The 19629-nt window shown below is 39.0% G+C and overlaps 1 protein-coding gene across 4 annotated transcripts in view; it reads left to right on the top strand.

The window, feature by feature from the left end:
- STK3 (serine/threonine kinase 3) overlaps positions 1 to 19629 on the top strand; it is a 314180-nt gene that overhangs the window by 224130 nt on the left and 70421 nt on the right. For all 4 annotated transcript variants that reach the window (XR_012327279.1, XM_033842676.2, XM_019925072.3 and 1 more), the window contains one exon: positions 15581 to 15756. Coding sequence is in view for 3 of the 4 variants with exons in the window: in XM_033842676.2 (XP_033698567.1) it covers positions 15581 to 15756 (176 nt within the window). In the remaining variant the exon portion in view is untranslated. The remainder of the gene's footprint in view (positions 1 to 15580; positions 15757 to 19629) is intronic.

The raw sequence follows: 19629 nt of genomic DNA, 5'->3' as shown, positions 1-19629 counted from the left end.
ATAATTTTTTATACCTTTATCTGTGAAGCTGGAAATTACAGACCTGTTTTCCTTACCTCTGAAAAGTGTGGTGATTTGACTCTAGGAAGCAAAGTTATTATTTTTTAAAAAAATTAATTTATTAATTAATTTACTTTTTGGCTGCATTGGGTCTTCGTTGCTGTGCACAGGCTTTCTCTAGTTGCGGCGAGCGGGGGCTGCTCTTTGTGGCTGTGTGCGGGCTTCTCTTTGTTGCGGGGCACAGGCTCTAGGCACGCAGGCTGCAGTAGTTGTGGCTCGTGGGCTCTAGAGCGCAGGCTCAGTAGTTGTGGTGCACGGGCTTAGTCGCTCTGTGGCATGTGGGATCTTCCCGGGCCAGGGCTCGAACCCGTGTCCCCTGCATTGGCAAGTGGATTCTTAACCACTGCACCACCAGGGAAGTGCCTAGGAAGCAAAATTATTAAAAGAGCTTTTGAAGGGAACTGGAGTAAAATGACAAGAAATATTTAAAATTTGATCTACTTTTTACAAAATGGGCATAGACCTGGAGAGCATGTCCAAAGAACTCTCCAAACTTATTTTCAGCGATGATGGCATTATTTTTACCATCTCTCTCCCACTCCCCCTCTTCCCATTCCCATTTCCCTGGGATCTCATTACCCATGTAACATCCAGGTTTCAGCTTGGTAACCCAGGTCTTTCACAATCTGGCATCAGCCAATATTTACACATGGAACTCTAGTTCCTTATATGTTATACTTTATCCAGACTAGTCTAGGCCAGTTGGAATTATGAGGTATAAGCAGGTTGGTTGTCATTAAGGAAATCAACATTTAGGATTTTTTATCCTGAAGGAATAGATTAGGACCAGGTCAGGAATCCATTGTCATTAAATTGATGAGTTAGTAGAGATTATTTCTTTGTGGGTAACTCTGGAAGAGCAATTGTTTCAGCAAAGAAAAAACTGGGGCCTTTTATCTTGTTCAGATCTGCTGTTTCTGTGGTGGAACTTTCTAGCCTTTCAGAGCTGGAGCTGGATTGGTACCTGTAGTTACCCTAAGGGGAAACTATCTCTGTTAGTATTTAAGGAAGAACCACACTCTCCAGTCAGGTTAGCAGCTCTGTTTCATGGTTTCAGCTAATCTCCATGTGCCCGCTATGTCAGTTTGTCCTTCCAACAACTTGGGAAGCTGGAGCATCTGGAGAGCCCAGCCCTGCTTCCCTCGTGCAGTGAAGGAGACCTGATCTTCCTGGGAATGGGAGTGGAGATACTGAGCCATCCAGCAGCTCTGGTCTCTTCCTTCACAGGGCAGACTCTTGCTCGTACCTTTCTCTGCCTCCTCCAAGATCTTGCTCCATCTCTCTTTATCCAGTACGATAGGCAGAGAGGTTCTATAGAGAATAATGATCTCCAAAATGAAGAGAATACCACAAACATGAATACAAGACATTTGAATGGCAAGGTGAGGAAATGGTAAGGGAGCACTCAGCTGATTTGATATCTCCTGGCTAGGAGTATGATCAGTAATGTGTTGAGATAACTTGCAGGTGAGAGAACTGTATTCCACTGTTTGTGAAGTTTGATGTGTTTTTGAGAAAATGAGGAAAGTGCCATGTAAGCATGAAAGAGTTAATTTTTATTTATTTATTTATTATTTTTAGAAAAGAGACTAAAAGGTAAATTTCTCAGGTTATAGCTCTCATTAATTGTGTGTCTAGTATGGGCCAAACATTGTGCTTGGGACTTTGCATACATTATCTCACTAACTTCTCACAAGGACTCTGTAAAGTAACATTGTCACTATCATTTGCCACTAAGGAAACTGAGACTTGGGAATGTGAAGTGACTTGTCAAAGATTTCATAGCAAGTAAGTGGTGGACCCAATATACAGACCCAGGTTTGACCCCCAAATCACATCATTACTGTGGGCCGGTGAGCTTGACATCCCCTTGGGCAGAAGTCTAGAACATTTGTGAGTCCTTCAAGGAAGGAGACCTGAATTATAAGTTAGCATAGGTTACTGGGAACAAATCATATCAGAATAATGTGATTTCCTTTTTTGATAGCATTGCGAAACTGCTAGGTTTGGATATTGTGTTTTATGATTTGGGGAAAGTATTTGACAAGGTCTTTGATGATATCCTTGTAGGCACTATGTAGTATGACCTAGCTGATGGTTCTGTTACAAGGGTTGAACAGTTACACACTTATAGGCTTATATCATTTGGGGTTTATTGGAGGACAGAAACTACTCTAGGCGTTTTAAACATAAAAAGATTTAAGTCAGAGGTGTGGCTATTAACAAAACCAGTGGAAAGTTTGGAGGAGAGGGCTGTGTAGGCTAGGCCTCCTAGGAACGCCTCCCACACTACCACAAGAGTGAGCCTTATAGAGCTACTACTACTACAGACAGGAAGGTAGTGAATCCAGAGGCTGCCATTGGCACTACTGAGTTCAGTAATACAGATTGAGATCAATCCCTGTTGCTCTTCAGGGATTAGAAAGCCACCACTGAGACTGCAGCCACCTGTTAGCACCTGTGAGTCTGGTGACTGGATGCTGGAAGGCTGCTGTAAAAAAAACCCTTGTCTGCATAGCTGTGCTGCCCAGAGGAAATAGCTGAGGTAGCAGGCTCATGGTCTCCTCCTCACTTCTTGCCTTCCCAGTTGTGAGAAAGTACACTTACCTAGGACTCTAGGTGCAGGGTATTCTAGGAAATGCAGCATTTAGCTTTCTAGCCTGTACAATCAGAAGGCTCACCAGAGGCAATGGCAGTGGTTGCTAAATTTCAGTCAGCTGTGGTGTTTAATAACAGATTGCTGTCAATGAAAAGATTTCTCCTTGTGTGGCATAGGGCCTAGGTCTCAGCCCTAGCTAGCTCAACATTGTTTTACAGAAATTTGGATGAAGCTGTAGAATGAAAGTCCATTAGAATTACAAATGACATGAAGTGGAGGAAAAGAAAAGTACATTCTAAGGCAGAATCAGGAGCTTAAGAGGTCTCCTCAGGTTGGAGCAGTAGGCTTGATTTAAGAGATAAACCCTGCTCTTGGCTCAAGCTAACTCACCTCACAAGTGTACCTCATAGCAGTAGCCCCGTAGAGATGCTGGCTCTGCAGACCAGAGCAGGGCCTGTGCATCTCTATTTAACAAAAAAACTAAAATATCAAAACAATAAAACGCTACAAGTACTTCTGAGGTGCAGCTAGGACTGATAACCACTTTTTAGAACGAAGAAATAAGCAGCTTTACTGTACTGTCAGTACCTAGAACTCACCTGTTGTATTTCGGAAGGATGGAGACACAGTAGAGCACATTCAGCAGACAGTAAGCCAGATGGTAAAGTAGATGGAGACCATGTTGTATTAAGAATGGGTAGAGGGAGGGGGGACCTTCAAGATGGCGGAGGAGTAAGATGTGGAGATTACCTTCCTCCCCACAAATACATGAGAAATACATCTACACATGGAACAACTCCTACAGAACACTCCTGGATACTGGCAGAAGACCTCAGACCTCCCAAAAGGTAAGAAACTCCCCCACGTACCTGGGTAGGGCAAAAGAAAAAACAGAGACAAAGGAATAGGGACGGGACCTGCACTTCTGGGAGGGATCTGTGAAGGAGGAAAAGTTTCCACATACTAGGAAGCCCCTTCACTGGTGGAGATGGGAGCTTGGGCGGGAGTGGGGGAAAGCTTCGGAGCCATGGAGGAGAGCACAGCAACAGGGGTGCAGAGGGCAAAGCGGAGAGATTCCCGCACAGAGGATCGGTGCTGACCTGCACTCACCAGCCTGAGAGGCTTGTCTGCTCACCCGCCGGGGCGGGCGGGGGCTGGGAGCTGAGGCTCGGGCTTTGGAGGTCAGATCCCGGGGAGAGGACTGGGGTTGGCTGCATGAACACAGCCTGAAGGGGGCTAGCGCACCACAGCTAGCCGGGAGGGAGTCTGGGAAAAGCTCTGGACCTGCCTAAGAGGCAAGAGACCATTGTTTCAGGGTGCATGAGGAGAGGGTATTCCTTCCCTGTCTTCCCACAGAAAGCAGAGCGCCCCCTAAATGAGCTCCAGAGACGGGTGTGAGCCATGGCTATCAGCTCGGACAAAAGAGAGGGCATGAAACGCTAACACTGCTGCTGCAGCCACCAAGAATCCTGTGTAAAAGCACAGGTCACTATCCACACGCCCCCGCCCCCGGGAGCCTGAGCAGCCCACCACTGCCAGGGTCCCATGATCCAGGGACAACTTCCCCGGGAGAACACATAGCGCGCCTCAGGCTGTTGCAGTGTCACACTGGCCTCTGCTGCGGCAGGCTCGCCCTGCATTCCAATTATAACTACCGTACCCCTCCCTCCCCACAGCCTAAGTGAGCCAGAGCCCCCTAATCAGCTGCTGCTTTAACCCCAGCCTGTCTGGGTGGGAACAGAAGCCTGAGGGCAACCTACATGCAGAGGCAGGGCCAAAACCAAAGCTGAACCCCAGGAGCTGTGCAAACAAAGAAGAGAAAGGGAAATCTCTCCATGCAGCCTCAGGAGCAGCGGATTAAATTGCCACAGTCAACTTGAGGTACCCTGCATCTGTGGAATACCTGAATAGACAACGAATCAATCCAGAATTGAGGCGGTAGACTTTGGGAGCAACTGTAGACTTGGGGTTTGCTGTCTGCGACTGACTGGTTTCTGATTTTTATGTTTATCTTAGTATAGTTTTTAGCGCTTGTTATCATTGGTTGATTTGTTTATTGGTTTGGTTGCTCTCCTTTTTTTTTCCTTTGGTAACGTTTTAATTTTTTTTATTTTAATATTTTTTTATTTTAATTATTCTATTTTATTTTATTTTTCTTTAAATTTTTTTTCTTTCTTTTTTTCTCTCTTCTCTTCTGAGCTGTGTGGCTGACAGGGTCTTGGTGCTCTGGCTGGGTGTCAGGCCTGAGCCTCTGAGGTGCGAGAGCTGAGTTCAGGACATTGGACCACCAGAGACCTCCCGGCTCCATGTAATATCATTCGGCACGAGCTCTCCCAGATATCCGTCTCAATGCTAAGACGCAGCTCCACCCAATGGCCAGCAAGCTCCAGTGCTGGATGCCCCATGCCAAACAGCTAGCAAGACTGGAACACAACCCCCACCCATTAGCAGAGAGGCAGCCTAAAATCACACTAAGTTCACAGACACCCCAAAACACACCACCAGACGCAGCCCTGCCCGCCAGAAAGACAGGATCCAGCCCCACCCACCAGAGCACAGGAACCAGCCCCCTCCACCAGGAAGCCTTTACAACCCACTGAACCAACCTTACCCACTGGGGGCAGACACCAAAAACAAAGGGAACTATGAACCTGTAGCCTGTGAAAGAGAGACCCCAAACACAGTAAGTAAGCAAAATGGGAAGACAGAGAAATACACAACAGATGAAGGAGCAAGATAAAAACCCACCAGACCAAACAAATGAAGAGGAAATACACAGTCTACCTGAAAAAGAATTCAGAGTAATGATAGTACAGTTGATCCAAAATCTTGGAAATAGAATGTAGAAAATACAAGACACGTTTAACAAGGACCTAGAAGAACCAAAGAGCAAACAAACAATGATGAACAACACAATAAATGAAATTAAAAATTCTCTAGAAGGAATCAATAGCAGAGAAACAGAGGCAGAAGATCGGATACGTGACCTGAAAGATAAAATAGTGGAAATAACTATCACAGAGCAGAATAAAGAAAAAAGAATGAAAAGAATTGAGGACACTCTCAGAGACCTCTGGGACAACATTGAACACACCAACATTCGAATTATAAGGGTCCCAGAAGAAGAAGAGAAAAAGAAAGGATCTGAGGAAATATTTGAAGAGATTACAGTTGAAAACTTCCCTAACACGGGAAAGGAAATAGTGAATCAAGTCCAGGAAGCGCAGAGAGTCCCATACAAGATAAATCCAAGGAGAAACACGCCAAGGCACATACTAATCAAACTATAACAAATTAAATAAAAAGAAAAAACATTAAAAGCAGCAAGGGAAAAGCAACAAATAACATACAAGGGAATCCCCATAAGGTTAACAGCTGTTCTTTCAGCAGAAACTCTGCAAGCCAGAAGGGAGTGGCAGGACATATTTAAAGTGATGAAAGGGAAAAACCTACAACCAAGATTACCCAGTAAGGATCTCATTCAGACTCGATGGAGAAATTAAAACCTTTACAGACAAGCAAAAGCTAAGAGAATTCAGCCCCACCAAACCAGCATTACAACAAGTGCTAAATTAACTGCTCTAGGCAGGAAACACAGGAGAAGGAAAAGACCTACAATAACAAACCCAAAACAATTAAGAAAACGGTATTAGGAACATACATATCGATAACTACCTTAAATGTAAATGGTTTAAATGCTCCAACTAAAAGACACGGACTGGATGAATGGATACAAAAAAAGACCCATGTATATGCTGTCTACAACAGACCCACTTCAGACCTAGGGACACATACATACTGAAAGTGAGGGGCTGGAAAAAGATATTACATGCAAATGGAAATCAAAAGAAAGCTGGAGTAACAATTCTCATATCAAACAAAATCGACTTTAAAATAAAGACTATTACAAGACAAAGAAGGACACTACATAATGATCAAGGGCTCCATCCAAGAAGAAGATATAAAAGTTGCAAATATTTATGCACCCAACATAGGAGCACCTCAATACATAAGGCAAATGCTAACAGCTATAAAGGGGAAATTGACAGTAACACAATAATAGTAGGGGACTTTAGCACCCCATTTTCACCAATGGACAGATCATGCAAAATGAAAATAAGGAAAAGCAAGCTTTAAATGACACATTAAGCAAGATGGACTTAATTGATATTTATGGGACATTCCATCCAAAAACAACAGAATACTTTTTCCTCTCAAGTGCTCATGGAACATCCTCCAGGATAGATCATACTTTGGGTCACAAATCAAGCCTTGGTAAATTTAAGAAAATTGAAATCGTTTCAAGTATCTTTTCCAACCACAGCACTATGAGACTAGATATCAATTACAGGAAAAAATCTGTAAAATATACAAACACATGGAGGCTAAACAATACACTACTAAATAACCAAGAGATCACTGAAGAAATTAAAGAGAAAATCCAAAAATACCTAGAAACAAATGACAATGAAAACACAAGAACCCAAAACCTATGGGATGCAGCAAAAGCAGTTCTAAGAGGGAAGTTTATAGCAATACAGTCCTACCTCAAGAAACACGAAACATCTCAAATAAACAAACTAACCTTACACCTAAAGCAATTATAGAAAGAAGAACAAAAAAAAAAAACCCCAAAGTTAGCAGAAGGAAAGAAATCATAAAGATCCGAGCAGAAATAAATGAAACGGAAACAAAGGAAACAATAGCAAAGATCAATAAAACTAAAAGCTGGTTCTTCAAGAAGATAAAATTGGTAAACCATTAGCTAGACTCATCAAGAAAAAAGGGAGAAGACTCAAATCAATAGAATTAGAAATGAAGACGGAGAAGTAACAACTGACACTGCAGAAATACAAAGCATCATGAGATATTACTGCAAGCAACTATATGCCAATTAAATGGACAACCTGGAAGAAATGGACAAATTCTTAGAAAAGCACAGCCTTCTGAGACTGAACCAGGAAGAAATAGAAAATATGAACAGACCAATTACAAAAAAAATTGTGAAATTGAAACTGTGATTTAAAAGCTTCCAACGAATAAAAGCCCAGGACCAGATGGCTTGACGGGCGAATTCTAGCAAACATTTAAAGAAGAGCTAACACCTATCCTTCTCAAACTCTTCCAAAATATAGCAGAGGGAGGAACACTCCCAAACCCATTCTATGAGGCCACCATCACCCTGATACCAAAATCAGGCACAGATGTCACAGAAAAAGAAAACTACAGGCCAATATCACTGAAGAACATAGATGCAAAAATCCACCACAAAATACTAGCAAACAGAATCCAACAGCACATTAAAAGGATCATACACCATGATCAAGTGGGGTTTATCCCAGAAATGCAAGGATTCTTCAATATACGCAAATCAATCAACGTGATACACCATATTAACAAATTGAAGGAGAAAAACCATATGATCATCTCAATCGATGCAGAGAAAGCTTTCGACAAAATTCAACACCAATTTATGATAAAAACCCTCCAGAAAGGGTTTCCTCAACATAATAAAGGCCGTATTATAATAACATAATAAAGGCCGTATTATAATAACATAATAAAGGCCGTATTCCTAAACATAATAAAGGCCGTATATGACAAACCCACAGCCAACATCGTCCTCAATGGTGAAAAACTGAAACCATTTCCGCTAAGATCAGGAACGGGACAAGGTTACCCACTCTCACCACTATTATTCAACATAGTTTTGGAAGTTCTAGCCACAGCAATCAGAGAAGATAATGAAATAAAAGGAATCCAGATTGGAAAAGAAGAAGTAAAACTGTCACTGTTTGCAGATGACGTGATATTATACATAGAGAATCCTAAAGACGCTACCAGAAAACTGCTAGAGCTAATCAATGAATTTGGTAAAGTAGCAGGATACAAAATTAATGCACAGAAATCTCTTGCATTCCTATACACTAATGATGAAAAATCTGAAAGAGTAATTAAGGAAACACTCCCATTCACCGTTGCAAGAAAAAGAATAAAATACCTAGGAATAAACCTACCTAAGGAGACAAAAGGCCTGTATGCAGAAAACCATAAGACACTGATGAAAGAAATTAAAGATGATACAAACCGATGAAGACATATACCGTGTTCTTGGATTGGAAGAATCAACATTGTGAAAATGACTATAGTACCCAAAGCAATCTATGGTTTCAGTGCAATCCCTATCAAACTACTAATGGGATTTCTCACAGATCTAGAACAAAAAATTTCACAATTTGTGTGGAAACACAAAAGACCCCGAATAGCCAAAGCAATCTTGAGAAAGAAAAATGCAGCTGGAGGAATCAGGCTCCCTGACTTCAGACTATAGTACAAAGCTGCAGTAATCAAGACAGTATGGTACTGGCACAAAAAGAGAAATATAGTTCAATGGAACAGGATAGAAAGCCCAGAGATAAACCCACACACATATGGTCACTTTATTTTTTTATAAAGGAGGCAAGAATATACAATGGAGAAAAGACAGCCTCTTCAATAAGTGGTGCTCAGAAACTGGACAGCTACATGTAAAAAAATGAAATTAGAACACTCCCTAACACCATACACAAAAGTAAACTCCAAATGGATTAAAGACCTAAATGTAAGGCCAGACACTATCAAACTCTTAGAGGAATGCATAGGCAGAACACTCTATGACATAAATCACAGCAAGATCCTTTTTGACCTACCTCCTAGAGAAATGGAAATAAAAATAAACAAATGGGACCTAATGAAACTTAAAAGGTTTTGCATAGCAAAGGAAACCATAAACAAGAACAAACTACAACCCTCAGAATGATAGAAAGTATTTGCAAAGAAAGCAACTGACAAAGGATTAATCTCCAAAATATACAAGCAGGTCATGCAGCTCAATATCAAAAAAACAAACAACCCAATCCGAAAATGGGTGGAAGGTCTAAATAGACATTTTTCCAAAGAAGTTATACAGATGGCCAACAAACACATAAAAGGATGCTCAACGTCACTAATCATTAGAGAAACACAAATCAAAACTACAATGAGGTATCACCGCACACCAGTCAGAATGGCCATCATCAAAAAATCTACAAACAATAAATGCTGGAAAGGGTGTGGAGAAAAGAGAACCTTCTTGCCCTGTTGGTGGGAATGTAAATTGATACAGCCACTGTGCAGAACAGTATGGAGCTTCCTTAAAAAACTAAAAATAGAAGTACCATATGACCCAGCACTCCCACTACTGGGCATATACCCTGAGAAAACCGTTAAGTCAAAAAGAGTCGTGTACCACAGTGTTCAGTGCAGCACTATTTACCATAGCCAGGACATGGAAGTAACCTAGGTGTCCATCGAGAGATGAATGGGTAAAGAAGATGTGGCATGTATACACAAGGAATATTACTCAGCCATAAAAAGTAGCGAAATTGAGTTATTTGTAGTGAAGTGGATGGACCTAGAATCTGTCATACAGAGTGAAGTAAGTCAGAAAGAGAACAAGAAATACTGTATGCTAACACATATGTATGTTATCTAAAAAAACAAAAGAAAAAATGGTTCTTATGAACCTAGGAGCAAGGCAGGAATAAAAACGCACATGTAGAGAATGGACTTTCAGACACGCGGACAGGGAAGGGTAAGCTGGGACAAAGTGAGAGGTAGCATTGACATATATACACTACCAAATGTAAAATAGCTAGCTAGTGGGAAGCAGCTACGTAGCACAGGGAGATCAGCTCTGTGCTTTGTGACCACATAGAGGAGTGGGATAGGGAGGGTGGGAGGGAGGGGTTATGGGGATATATGTATACATATAGCTGATTCCCTTTGTGATACAGCAGCAACTAACACAACATTGTAAAGTAATTATACTCCAATAAAGATGTTAAAAAAAAATGAATGAGTAGAAGAATAACGCATATCTAAATATTTTGATTTTATTTTGTTTACTTACATTAACTTATCATAACTATTCATCAATTATCAAATATTAGATTAAGTAATTTTAATTGAATATGTAGTTTTTAGATTTTTCTTTGTATATGCCTATAATACATGGTGATTTTTAAAATATATCACACTTTATTGTTTTATTTTGGACAGCACATGTATGTAGGTTCACTTAATTAGTAAGAGAAAGCAAATTAGGTTCTGCTTTAAGTTTTTAGGATTTATCCTAGAAATAGATACTAGATTGAGTTAGAAAGTGTTCAGGAGAAGTATCAAGAAAGGAAGACTGACCATTAGGTATTCCTACTCTCTAGTTCATCTGTTGCCTCTGGGCACAGTTTTAAGTATGACACCATTTGCTCTGAGCAACAGCTTCCACGTCCTGTTCTTTGCTTCGTAACATCTTCTCTTCCAGCTCTGGTTCAGATCTTTTCCTTCCTTCTTCCTCCCAAAACCTATTTCAGCAAAGTATCAAATATGCAGGTGTGAAAATGCTTAATGATGTTTTATCTTCTTGAAATATTTACATTTTTTCCCCAAAACTACAAAGCTTTGAGCCAAAGGAGTAAGTAACTAAGGATGGAATTTCAGGTGCCAAGAAGCAATTAGCCAGGTTAGGGGAGTGTGTAGGTAGATCACTTTCCTACTTCTCCAGAGGTCTTACTCTTCTTTCATGAAAAATTGTTATGTGCCTCTTTAAGATTAATTTTGCCAGTGACATAGCAATCAAGGTGACAATAGTAAACTACAGGTCCCACTTGCAGCTGGGTGCAAATGCCCAGCATATTACTGGGCAATTAGGAACCCTTCATTTTCCTCTGCAGAGTTACTAGGTGTCCAGGTAAGGTGTGGCTACAATGGTTTGGAGTTACCTGTGGGTATTGCATATGGTCTGTTCTTCTGTGTGCTTTTGCTCTGTGGAATGTTCAGTGATATGTGACCCAGCTCGAGCCAATTAGTGTAGGGATTTTGGTCATAGGATACCTCTTTTACCAGTACAGAGCACGGACAAGCATGTAAAGATTAGTCTTGTACAAATGGAAATCAGTCTTTCTTATAAAGGCCTCTGGAGAAAGGGCTTCCATAGACACACAGTGGCTGTTGCAGTGTTCATGACTCACACAGGAAATCATTCCTTCTATTTAACTAAAATCCTTGGGCTTCAATTGGTCTGTTTCCTTTTATTTTGCCCTCAGTGGAGATGGAAAACAGCTGTTTTCTGTGCAAGACCCCTTCATATATACTTGGATACTTATTAAATTGTATCCTCAGACTTTTCCTGGCTGAACAATTTCATTCCCTTTAACCTTTGTGCAGGTATTACTTTCTAAGCATTTAATCTTTTTTTATGAATAGCCTCTGGATCTTCTCCATGTTGTCTGTATCCTCCTTTGTTTCAAAGTACAGTCTGATGAAGTTAAGAAAAAGCTGATGTCAGTAGCTTCTGTATTAACATTCTGGTTTTTATATGTATTCACTGTACTCTTGGCAACAAATTAAAGGACAGATTTCCAAGATCATTAATCAGGTGGAACACCCACATCTTAAATTGTTTTAGAAGAACAAATTAGGTAATATTCATAAATCCTTTGATGTTGAAATATATTATGCTAAAGTTATGATTATTTCATTTTTGCATCTGGCTATCTTTGTTACAATCATGCTAAGAAATTAAAAATTAAATTACATTTTGTTAAAGTATTATAAAAATTCCTTTATATATTTAAATTTTCATGACAACTTTTCACCTGTTTAGAAGACGTGTAAATTAGAAAAGTTAGTGAATAATTGTGAGTAGACTGGCATATTTTGTAAAAGGTATTAAATACTGTACAATTTAGTTTTCTTATATATGTTTTAGGGAATGTTTGAAGGAGAAGAAAGAATTTTTTTCTTTAAAATTTCACATGCACAAAAGGATAGAGTGACGGTTATTTTATTCTTTATTGCTAATGGGTTTTTAGTGCCACAGCAAGTAGTTGAAGGAATTGGGACCAAAAGTGAGGGACAAGGTAATTTTGAACATCAAATTTATTATTAAAATTAAAAATATGGGCTTCCCTGGTGGCGCAGTGGTTGGGGGTCCACCTGCCAATGCAGGGGACACGGGTTCGTGCCCCGGTCCGGGGGGATCCCGCATGCCGCGGAGCGGCTGGGCCCGTGGGCCACGGCCGCTGGGCCTGCACGTCCAGAGCCTGTGCTCCGCGACGGGAGGGGCTACAGCAGTGAGAGGCCCGCGTAAAGCACAAAAAAAATTAAAAATATTCTTATAAGCTAGGGTCAGAATTCAACTACAACTGGAGAAATTGATGTCAATTTTATGTGATTATTTTCTGTGTATTTAAAAAAAGTATTCGCCATAGCAACCACAATCACATATGACAGTGGTTACTATCTTGAGATTTCCTGCTTTACTCTCCTGTCGAAGGGCCTACTATTTCTTCTTTTAAAAATAAATTGTAAGTCAGACGCATCATCGTCTTTGTCCCTTCTGTGAACATGCATCTCCCTGGAGACTCAGCTGCACACTGTGGACATGTGTTTCATATCGTGTGGTTAAATATGACTGGCCAATTACAGCTGCTCCCTCCCATTAACTTTTAAAACATACCTAGCCTATTTTCTTCCTTAGAAATTTTTAAAAATTGTTTTTAAAATTTTCTTTGTATATAAAAAAGATATACTCAAAATGTTGATAGTAAGTTTTAAACTAAACAATGGAAAATATTTAGAAGTATAAGCACATACATTTGAATAAAAAATTGTGTATAAGCATATCTTGGTTAATAATATACTGTTATAAAGTCATCCAAACAGAAAAATCTAATGGAACAGACTACCTTCTTTTATTTCAGTTGATTTTTAGACTTTTGTTAACTCTCTGTGAGAATGTTTATTTCTAAATATAGGAATGGGTTATTTTCTTAAATTTTGAGTGTGGAATCCAACAGGCATTTCACCATAGGTTTTGAGATCAGCTTGTAAAAGACCCTTGAAACTAATATATCTGAAATGTACTGATAATTAAACCACTATGTAGTAGTGGATTTCAAGTTTCAAATTGGGGTGTTCTGTAGTCAAATTGAAGGTTGCTGCCCCTATATCTTTTTACATCCTCCACTTGGGAATAGAAACGTAATAGTTAGGGACTGAATTTGGTTATAGGTACCAGAAAAACCAGGTAACGATTGTTTAAATAGAATAGTATTAATGTCTTCTCATTTAACAAGAAATCCAGAAGCAGAGTGTGCTGCATTGGTAGAGTGATTTCATTATGTCATTAGAGATTCTTTCCGTGACACCATCTTTAGGGTAGTACTCTCATCCTCCTGTTTGCAGAATAACTGTTAGATCTTTTGCCATTAAGTCTGCATTCCAGGAAGGAGAAAGGAGCAGGCAGAAACAGAGAGGTGATGCCTGTATCAAGAAAACAGAGCTTTCCTAGGAACCTTCTTCTTATGTATCATCGGTCAAAATTGTGTTATATGGCCACTCCTCCCCACAAGAGAGACCCCTTGTCGTCTTCAGGAACGGAGAGCCTCTAGAAATTAGGTTACAACTTTTTCACCTTGAGCCACTAGGGCATTAGTGGTGGCTCCTATAACTTGGGATAGAAGCTTCTGATTAGGATAGCGTTAGAAGTAGGCACAGGACTATTGCAAATGGAAGAGGAGATTCCTGGAATGAAATTTCCCAGTGGTTTTCTTGTTTTCTTTAGTCAGCCCCAAGTATTAGTCTTCCTCTTTCCTTTATATTGTCACCACTCATTTCTGATTGGACTTCTACTTCTCCAACTGCAGGAATTTTTACAAAATTACCTTATAGCTCATCCCGAGCCAGTAATGTTACCTAGTTTTCATAATACTTACTGTAGTTTTAAGCTGCGTTAGTACTATTACAAATACATTCTAAATTGGCCAGATTACTATTAGCAATGTCATGTCTGATTTTAGAGGATCATGTAGAGACTGGAATGTCTCCACAGGCAAGTAAACTAGATGATGATGAGTCTCAAAAACATGTCATATGAAAGGAACTGAGGATGTTTCACCTTAAAATGATAACCAAGACAGGAGTCATTATCTGTCTTCAGATATTTGAGGGACTGGTATATGAAAGAGAAATTTATTTGGAACATGAGTGTAAATTACAGAAAGACATATTTCAAGTTCACATTAAAAAAAAAAAAAACACTTTTTGTAACTTAGAGTTGCCCAGCAGGCTTCCTTGTGGGGAAGTGTACGTCCTATCACAGGAAATTTTTAAGAAGGTAGGTAACTTACTGTCTGGAGAACTGTATAGGGAGGTGTCTTTGTGGTGGTCACTTAGGATCTTTTTTTTGGAACTCTAGGGCTTAAGGAATCCAGTTTGAAAATCACTGGGAAAATCTAGTTGTTCTAAATGTTTGTTTTCTACTTTAATCATTCAGTGTAGAAAATGAGGAGCCATTGAAAGATTCTAAACAGAAGAAAGACATGGTTTGATTTGCATTTAGAAGGTCACTATGTTGTCAGTGTGACTAAAATCAAAACTGAGATGAGGGAAGGAGACCAGTTTGGAGGGTGTTACAATGGCCTAGGTAGGAAATGATTAGAAGCTAAACTAAGACAGTAGCAGTGGTGGATAGAGCAGTAGCATTAAAAAAGACCTAATGATCAGTTTGGTTTGGTGAGAAACGAGTCCTGGTTAATTCTCAACTTGATCACTTTGGGGATTATGTAAAGAATGTTGACTTTAGCAGACAAAGAGCATGTGGAGAAGCAGCAGGTTTTAAGGGAAAGATCTTGAATTTAGCTTTAGAACCGGGATATTTTTGTTATTTCATTCTTATTTTATTTTACTTTGTTCGTCATTAAATTGACTATGTTGGTCTTGAATCTGACCAGTGAAAACTTATTATATTGATTAATTAAAAAATCATACTTCAGTAAAAATCATAGTTCTTTAAGTAAATGTAAGAACTTATACCCTCCTTATGTTCTTTATTTACCTAAGGAAATGCGACTTCACCACAAGTACAAAGACCATCTTTCATGGATTACTTTGATAAACAGGACTTCAAGAATAAGAGTCATGAAAACTGTAATCAGAATATGCATGAACCCTTCCCTATGTCTAAAAATGTTTTTCCTGATAACTGGAAAGTTCCTCAAGACGGAGACTTTGACTTTGTAAGTACATTTTAATTCTTCCGTATATGTTTTCTCCTACTCTGTTTTGTCACCACATTGAGAAACATAGGTTGTGTGTGTGTGTGTGTGTGTATGATTAAAATTATAGACTGTATATTAATATTCAGTATATTGCTATATATGGGTAGGGGAATGGTGAAATTGTAGTTTGCTTGTAGAAATGTAGTTGCAGAGAAATGTAAATAATTGCTTATGGTTAAATAAATTATAGCCCAAATTTAGAGAAATATTTAGGACTCTTTAAAACTAAAATGACAACTGTGTTAAAAGATGTTTTTAATAATGCAAATATGAGATATTTCTGACAGTAAATTCAGTTTCCTAAACAAATGATGCAAAGGTATTTATGACATCAACTTTGAGAAATTTGCCTCAACTATGAAAGTTAAGTCACATAGTGTTAACTCCACTTGGTTTGTCAGAAATAATAGTCCTATGTCTAGTTAGGAATATAAACTTCAGTATAAAACTGTGCCTTCTTTTTTTTTTTTATCAACTTTTTTGTTTTTAATTTAATTTTATTATTTGGCCGCATTGGGTCTTAGTTGTGGCATGCAGGATCTTTCGTTGTGGCACGTAGGCTCTTTGTTGTGGCTTGTGGGCTTCTCTCTAGTTGTGGCACGTGGACTCCAGAGCTCACGGGCTCAGTAGTTGCAGCATGTGGTCTCTCTAGTTGTGGTGCATGGGCTCCAGAGCATGTGGGCTCAGTAGTTGCTGTGCGCAGGCTTAGTTGCGCGGTGGCGTGTGGGATCTTAGTTCCCTGACCAGGGATTGAACCCTCGTCCCCTGCATTGGAAGGCGGATTCTTAACCACTGGGCCATCAGAGAAGTCCCTAAAACTGTGCCTTCTTGCCTCTTATTACATTTTCTCCTTATTTCTTCTGTCCTGCTCCTTATTATTTATTTCTTTTAAAGAATGTATGTAATACAGATAAATAATTCTAAAACAACTCTTACCACAACTTGAGAGAGTAACTTTTTAAAATGAGTTCTTTAATCTAGAAATTTTTGAGGTAAATTTTTGCTTTAGCGTGTATTATAAATAGCATTTACTTTTGCATATTGTTCTGTAAGATTTTCATGTAAAATAACTACAGCTATATTTGTTAATAAGTATATTTATAAGTAAATAAAATTTTAGATATATCTATATCATCTAAATTTTTAAATACTATCAAGCAGTTTTGCCTAGACACCATGCCTCTAAATGCTTTGTGATTATAAATACTTCTAATGTTAAATACTTTTCTCCTAAATATTGTGATTAAGTTTTTAAATAATCAGATAATAAAGTTTCAAAATCTGTCCTCAATAAATTTAGTACTAAGTGCTAGCAAATATTAGCCATGGCACAGGTTAGTCTGAAAACATTGATCGTAGTATCTCCTTACTGTTTTTTCAGTTTTGAGTTTATAAATTGGAAAAATAAAATCTGTATTTCTATAGTTCTAGTAAGATTTCATTTTATGCTACCTCCTTTTAAAAAATATATAAATTATTTAGAATGCTGACTTTTAGCTTAAAATCATTCGTAAACATGATGACTCTTTGATGAATCAAAGAACTCTGTCTTAACTCAGTTGGAATAAATCTTAAGAGTCTCTGGAAAACAGTTTGAAATGAGCTACAAAGTAATGAATAAATTATCATAGTTAATAAATAGCAAATAAAATGATTTATTTCTGTTTCAGTTAGTCTTTGCTACCACCCCCAAAATTTAGAACTTAAAATAACTATTTCATTTGCTTACAGTTTTGTGAGTAAGCAGTTTGACTAGGTTCAGCTGAGTGGTTCTTCTGCTAGTCTCACCTGGAGTCTCTCAAGTGGCTGAAATCATCTAGCAGCTTGAATGGAGCTGAATAATGTCTCTAAAATCACTCATGTGTCAGGCAGTTGTGCTGACAGTTGGCTAGGCCATATGACCCTGTCAGGCAAGCCTGGAGGTTTTATGTTGTGGTAGCAGCCTTCCAAGAAGGTGATAGAAGAAATTGTAAGGCCTCTTGAGTCCTAAGTTTAGAATCCATTTACAATACCATCAAAAAGAATGAGTACTTAGGAATAATCTTAACCAAGGAGATGAAAGACTTGTACATTGAAAACTACAAAACACTGCTGAAAGTAACTATAGAAGACACCAATACATGGAATGACATCTCATGTTCATGGATTGGAAGACAATATGGTTAAGATGTCAATATTGTCCAAAGCAACCTACAGATTCAGTGTAATTTCTATTAAAATCCCAATGACATTTTTTGTAGAAATAGAAAAATCCATCTAAAATTCATTTGGAATTTCAAGGGACTTGAATAGTCAAAACAACCTTGAAGAAGAGAAACAAAGTTGGAGGTCTCATACTTCCTGATTTCCAAACTGCTACAAAGCTACAGTAATCAAAACAGACAGACATGTAGACAGATGGAGTAGAATAGAAAACCCAGAGATAAACCATCACATATATTGTCAGAGATTTTCAGCAAGGGTATTAAGACCATTCAATGAGGAAAGGATAGTCTTGTCAACAAATGATGCTGGGAAAACTGGATAGCCACATGCACGAAGTTGGGCCTATACCTTACACCATATACAAAAATACAAAAATTAACTCAAAATGAATCAAGGATCTAAATAAACATACGAACTGTAACTATAAAACTTGTCGAAAAAACATAGGGGAAAAGCTGTGTGACATTGGATTTGGCAGTGATTTCTTAGATATGACACCAAAAGCACAGGCAACAAAAGAAAAAATAGATAAATTGGACTATATAAAAATTAAAATTTTATGCATCAAAGAAAGTACACTGTCAGCAAAGAAAAGTCAACCCACAGAATGGAAGAAAACATGTAAATCATGTATCCGATAAGGGGTTAGTATCTAGGATATATAAAGAACTCAACAACAAAAAACTAAGCAACCCAATTTAAAAATGGTCAAAGTACTCCAATAAATATTTCTCCAAAGAAGATATATAAATGGCCAATAAACAAATGAAAAGATGTTTAATGTCACTAATCATTAGAGAAACCCAGATCAAAACCATGAGATACTATTTCACACCCATTATATACACACACACGTACACACACACAGAAAATAACAAGTGTTGGTGAGGATGTGGAGAAATTGGAAACCTTCCTTCCTTGGGCGCTGCAAATGTAAAATGGTACCTCTGTGGAAAACAGTATGGCTTTCCTCAAAAAAAAACTGAACATAGATTACCATGTGATCCAGCAATTCCATTTCTGGATATATACCCAAAAGAAATGAGTGAAAGCAGAGACTTGAACAGATATTTGTACATCCATGTTCATAGCAACGTTATTCACAATTGCCAAAAGGCGGAAGCAACCCAGGTGTCCATTGACGGGTGAATAAACAAAATGTGATATACGCATACAGTGAAATATTTTTCAGCCTAAAAAGGAAGGAAATTGGGCTTCCCTGGTGGCGCAGTGGTTGAGAGTCCGCCTGCCGATGCTAGGGGACACAGGTTCGTGCCCCGGTCCGGGAAGATCCCACATGCCGCGGAGCAGCTAGGCCCGTGAGCCATGGCCGCTGAGCCTGCGCGTCCGGAGCCTGTGCTCCGCAACGGGAGAGGCCACAACAGTGAGAGGCCCGCGTACAGCCAAAAAAAAAAAAAGGAAGGAAATTTTGACACAAGCCGTAATATGGTGAACTTTGAAGATAATAAGCTAAGTAACATAGCCAGTCACAAAAGAACAAATACTGTATGATTCCACTTAATATGCGGTACCTAGAGTAGTCAAATTCATAGAAACAGAAAATAGAATGGTAATTGCCAAGTGCTGGAGGAGGGGGAAATAGGGAGTTACTGGTTTTTGCGTACA

The sequence above is a fragment of the Tursiops truncatus genome, chromosome 17 (genome assembly GCF_011762595.2).
Source record: "Tursiops truncatus isolate mTurTru1 chromosome 17, mTurTru1.mat.Y, whole genome shotgun sequence".
Taxonomy (NCBI): domain Eukaryota; kingdom Metazoa; phylum Chordata; class Mammalia; order Artiodactyla; family Delphinidae; genus Tursiops; species Tursiops truncatus.
The sequence above is the reverse complement of the archived record's forward strand: the minus strand, read 5'-3'. Positions and strand labels throughout refer to the sequence as shown.